At 40.0% G+C, this 6,000-nt stretch overlaps 1 protein-coding gene across 3 annotated transcripts in view; it reads right to left on the bottom strand.

The window, feature by feature from the left end:
- Nucleotides 1-956: 956 nt before the first annotated feature.
- SLC9A6 (solute carrier family 9 member A6) overlaps nucleotides 957-6,000 on the bottom strand; it is a 56,137-nt gene continuing 51,093 nt past the window's right edge. For all 3 annotated transcript variants that reach the window (XM_041740803.1, XM_041740807.1, XM_041740802.1), the window contains one exon: nucleotides 957-3,740. In XM_041740803.1, coding sequence (XP_041596737.1) covers nucleotides 3,468-3,740 — 273 coding nt within the window. In that variant the 3' untranslated portion in view covers nucleotides 957-3,467. The remainder of the gene's footprint in view (nucleotides 3,741-6,000) is intronic.

Here is a 6,000-nt window from a genome sequence, read left to right as displayed (position 1 = left end):
TGTTTACACATAGTCTGTATCTAAGAGGGGCTCAAAAAATGAGAATTAGTAGTATTATCATTTCCAACTTATTCCTTATACTGCATCATCTGTGAGAGGTGCTACCTATCAAGGGTTGCCTGATGAAGTTAAAACATCAATACTTTCATCTCTTTTCGTTAAGTAAACTTAAGTTTAAGTAACTAAAGTAACTTAAATAAACTTAAGGAAAGAAACCCCCTGCCAACATGGGGCTCAAACCCACAACCCTGAGATCGAGTCACATGCTCCACCAACCGTGCCAGCCATCTCTTTACACTCCTGTGCTGAGTCAGGTTAACGAATGTACTTACTCAAATTGAACGTTGGGTTTTATTTGTGAATTAGAAAACATGGTTTGTTCCAGAAAGGAGATGTGTGTACACCCACTACCTATGTCTCTCACTGGATCATAAACAAACAAGCTGGCAACAAAACACAGTACTAATTTGGCTGGTGCCTTTGCTAGACAAAGCTGCTGTCAGCAAACCCTAACCTATGAGACTGCTCATGTACAGAGAGAGTTTCTTTAACTCAGAAAAAGGGCTATTTGCATGAGCCTGCTTTAAATCAAACTTGTGGATGGTCTTTCTACCTAACTGGACACAGAATCTACTCTCCCCATATCATGGAACTAACATTTTCAAGACATATCCACTACTGAGCTAACAGGCTACAAATCAGTGTGACAGAATTTGACTGCTTTGAGTGTCATTTCTTAAATGGTCCAATTGTGACCACAAGCAAATATGTCCAGCCTTACACAAAAGCCCCCCAGATTAGCAACCCCATACCTTATGTTCTGGTAGTTTTGTTTGTTCTTTTTTAAAATATCAGCCTTCCCTGCTTTCCCAGTAGGTGTATAGGTAGAAAAACAAATGAAGTCAGCACTCTTTACTACTCACTAGAATAAACTGTGACTCAAATATGGTGAGTGGTTATTTGCAAGGCTATAATTTTTTTAATGACAGATTTTCCTAAAAGAAACCACTATAACATCTGTCCAAGTACTCCAAGGGAAAACAAAAAATACATATAGATTAAGTCTATTTCTTTAACAGCACATTGCCAAACACAGACAACGAGGATAAAATGCCAAGGAACCTTACAAAATAACTTTAAAAGATGCAGTGTTTGAGTCATTCAAACGTGTAGGGTTCACAGAGAAAAGAACAGCAAGTCCAAGAGCAGCTCTACTTGTGCGTGATGGTAACTCAGACTGTCCTTCATTCAAGTTGACTCAGGTGTTGAAAACCAACGGGTATATGAGCACAGTTTGTTGTTTCTTCTTTGCTTAGAGATGTGCACACAGATTAGAGTAGAGGAGAATCTTCCAGATGCTGACATAAGCACAGCAGCCTTGGTTCTCCTTTGATAGAGTACGAAGGCAGATTTAGTTGACTCAAGCTGTATCGGTTTCCCTAAGAAAAAGTCTTATGCATGCTGAAACAGACAAGTTACTGAATTTGTCATGCTAAGTATTTACAGCCATTTTCATAAAGTGAGCTCAGTAACCTGACAGAATAAAAAGGTAGTTGTTAATTTCTTGTATAACCTTTTACAACTTGAATAACTTCGTGGGTGAATGACGCTGAAGCTCAAAGCCCCTCAAACACACATTAACAAGAAATTAGAGACAGCATGAAGAGGCACACGTCATATAAAATGCACACTTCACAGGGTTCCTGCATAGCAGGAAAGTCGCTACCACTACATAACAAATGGCTATGCCAACAGTTAGAGCTGCCACTCAAGGGTACAACAGTAGAATTCCCTTAAAATCTCAAGGAGTGTTTGCAACAGTACAAGTACCTTGGGGGAGAATAAGTACATACTTTGTTTGGAAAAACAGCTTTTGCTGGGAAATTTGAACATCATGTGAACAAATCAGTTTTTGAATTGGGTGAGATTTAAGGCATTGCTACTCGGACCTGAGTGGGGAAAGACCCACAAAAATTCAAATCTGTCTTCCAAAACATTAACATGTCAGGATCAGCATCAGAAAGTAGCCCCCTTCTAAGCATTCAATGCACCTGGAGGCATTTTCAGTGTTACAAAATAGAATCTACTGTCATTCTCTGACTAGGAAATGGAAAGTTGCTGTGTACTCTTCCTTGAAAACTGTAAAAGAAAAAAAAAACCCACACTCACACTCACCCACCCACCCGCCCAGACACACACACACACACACACACACACCCCTACACGGCAGCTTAAGTATTTCATATTAAAAAGTAACATGGAAACGAAGACAACTCCAGCCAGTACACATAAAGGAATGACTGCCCTTATGATAAGCTCTCCGGAGTGGTGCACTTCTCTACGGACTGACTTCGATGTAGTGTGGAACGATCATGGAGTCATAAATTAACTTTAAACATCAACTACAGACTAACGAATGACAATTAGACACAGTAAAGTTCAAAAATTTTACATTTTGCTCCTGTTCAGCTGCTAAAGAGCAGCGATTTAAATTGATATAAAAACATCTGACCACAAAGCTTGCTATACAGATAAAGTATATAATCAAAAAGTAAGCAGCAACTGAGTTTCTTATTTAAACTTATCTGGTATTGACTATTTACACGTTTGGGAAGAGAGATCTCCGAAGCACTCCCCCCCTTTCTCTTTACTCAGCTCTTGTGCTCTGCCCCAACCCCTGCTAGTGGAAACCATGTGCCCTGCACTATGTATACCTGTATTCTGGCTAACCTGGCTGGGTGATGTGACTCCTTCTTCCTATGGTCTTGGTCTGGGAGAAAAGCAACAAAGTCTTGGATGTCATTTGTACCCCTTCTTTTCTAAACACCAGTGTGCTATAGTCAAAGAATATGTTCCTTCACAGTGAGGGATGGGGAAAGAGGTGCCCCCCCCACCCCAACAACTTCACTCCCAACTCCAACGGGATATGATTTGATTGCCATCAACCTCTAATGCCACAACAGGCCACCAGAGGAAAAGGAAAGGCAAAGGTCATGACCAAGGCAGCAGCAATAAACACAAGTTTCCCAACAAAGGATATTCTCTCTCCCTGGGCTTCCCCAGAGATAGCACTCCCTCTTCCCTCTCCCTCCCCTCCCACAAAACAAAATTAATTCACGGCACAAGAACTTGGTACTCTAGTTAAGTATCCAGTAAGTGTAAAGAGTAAATCTGTCACTTCTTATACTTTAACTGAGACATAAAACTAACAGAACACACAACATCACTGTGAAAATAACTTTTTTCTAGAACAGATCCAATCTACATAGTGCAGCCAATGAAATGTAAAAGAATAGTTTGTTCACAATCTGCCTTGTACAGGATATTTATATTCTCTCAATGCCATATAAAGAGCATTTATATAGCTTAAACATTCAGAGACATGCACTGGGACTTTTTAGGTAGTACAAATTTCTTCACAATCACATGTGCAAATTTTACAAATCACTAAGGGAGTATTAGTAAGCTTAGGCTGGACTGTGTCTTGTATTATCTAACAAATTTAATGGGGGTTCGGAATCATCCATAGGAAGAACCAGGCGTGTTCCCCGAATGACCAGTTCGTGGTCCCCAAATGCAAGCTCCCGATCCAAGGCATCTTCGGAACTGTTTCCCATAAACCTTCTAGGGGCACCAGATGCTCCTGATTCGGTGTTCACAGTAGAATCCCCATATGTCAAACTAATATCACCATCATTGAGAATAAGATCGGAGTCATCATCTTTCAATTGCTCCTGGTTCTAAATGCAAAAAAGAGAAGTCTTAAGAATTGCTATGCGACTCAACAAACATTTTCAATAGAAGAATTTGCAAGGGTTCCCTATTAAAAACCCTTTAGGGCTAGCCTGCTGCCCTCAGGATAAAGCCTATAGCCCTCACCTTAGCTTAAAGATATTGCGTGAGTCTGGCCCTCCCCTCCCCACCCCTAGCCCCCTGCATCTGCCTCACCCACTCCAGCCTCCACATTGTGTGCCTGCTGTCTGAACTGCTGAAAGGTGCCCAAATCACTCATGCTTCCTCTTACCTCCTGTCTCCCCTGCCCTCCTTCCTGGGACTAGAGCCTGTTTATCACTGAGGTCTTGGTTAAAGTCCCTTCCTGCTGGACGTCTTCTATGATCTAGCAAAGCTGGCTTCAGTGTGCCTCCTGTGTTCTCTCCCGGCATCCTGTGCTGACTCCTGGCCCTACAGTGCCCTTTATCCCTGTACCACAACTGCAGGTGCACTGGTCTGCTCTCACATCCCACACTACTAGCCTCTGAGCCCCTTTGCTGTAGTCCAAACACCTAACAGGTAGGGGCACACAGAAAGTATCCTCCAAATGTAAATTTGATGGATTATTGAGTGGATTTATGTAAGTGAAGCTATTACTTCCATATGAACAATGCCTAGAGATATAATATCCCCCAAATATGCTGAACCCTCACCATATACTTGTGTTCCAGCTCAATAAGCTTTTGGTTCTAATGGAGACTTTGTGGCCAAAAGAGTAGAATTAAGTAAAGTTCTACAAAAGGGGGAAAAAATCAAGCATATGTAATGCCAATTTGGTAAATAAAAGAATGTTATATGTGCAGAGAAAAGTTTGGAAAGGTAATCAACAAAACGATGATCATTAATTCTGCATAATAAAATTGCTAGTGATTTATCTTATGTTTCCACGCTGTTTGAAATTGTATTATAATAAGTACATATGACTTTTAAAAATCCAAAAGTCATTGTTTTCTAATATAAAGTGAAACAATCATTCTAAACACTCCTATGGATCTGGCAATAAAGCTTCTGTGACTAATACTCCTTCAGAGAAGTAGAGTTGATACAAACTTTGACATCCAGCTCTTCTAAACTGTGTTTGGAAATCTTCAATTTGTCTAAGATAGACTAAGGAGACTGATACAAATTTAAAACAGTTTTAATTTGCTATTGCTTGAAATTTGCCTAAATACTCAAAGCCATGTGAATTAAAAACGAAACAAACTCATTCCACCAACCAACCAGAATGCTCTCTTGCCTGGTGCAGTATAACGTGAAAGCTCACCAGGGTCTGTCCCCTTCCTGAGCAATACTCACAACAAAGCTCTAGGGTGCCTTTGCACACCAGCAGGGGCTCTTCAGCACCTTCTAAGGTCTTTATTAAGTTTGAGGTTTGGGGCAGTATCTATCAAATTTTAAAATGCATATATGCCGTTTGACTCAGCAATTTAACCTTAAAATCTATTTTACATACCTTTATATACTTGTATAAATTCCTAAGTACAAGAATATTTACTATAAACATGGTTTGTAATGACAAAAAAAAGGAAAAGAAACAACCTAAAGGTCTAGCTGTAGGAGACTGATTAAATCAATGCTGGTCCAGCCACACTATTCAGCCATGGATAAAGAGAAGGTAATGGTCTTCAGGTACTCATAGAAAGGTAGCCATGCTATGTCATCAAGTGAAAAAAAACCAAGTAGCAGGACAATGCAATTGTGATCTCATTTATATAAAACCGTAACAAAGCTATATAGATATGTATGTTTGTGCAGAAAAAATATATCAGGAAGGACACACAATAAATCCTTCATAAAGACTACCTCTGGGGGGAGGATGTAGTTGGGAGAAGGAGCAAACTTCGATTTTTCACTTTGTTCCATACTGTTTGAATATCTGGCCACAAGTATGGTAACTTTTTTAACTAAAAAAGCAGGTAATTAAATGAAAAATAACATTAAAAATTAAGTTTTATGGTTGTTATGGGTTAGATGATATGTTGCCCCAAAAGATGTTGAAATCCCAACCACCAGTACCTGTGAATGCAATCTTACATGGAAATAGGGTCTTTGCAGATGATCAGGTTAAGAAGTCATTAGCGTGGGCCCTGATCCAATATGACTGTTGAGTGTCATTAAAAAAGGGGACATTTGCCCCCCCCACACACACAATGTCATGTGAAGATAAAGACAAAAGCTGAGGAGAGGCCTGGAGCAGATTCTTCCTCATAGCTCTCAGCAGGAACCACC

The sequence above is a fragment of the Vulpes lagopus genome, chromosome X (genome assembly GCF_018345385.1).
Source record: "Vulpes lagopus strain Blue_001 chromosome X, ASM1834538v1, whole genome shotgun sequence".
Lineage (NCBI taxonomy): Eukaryota > Metazoa > Chordata > Mammalia > Carnivora > Canidae > Vulpes > Vulpes lagopus.
Note: the sequence above shows the minus strand (reverse complement) of the source record. Positions and strands in the feature narration are given on the sequence as shown.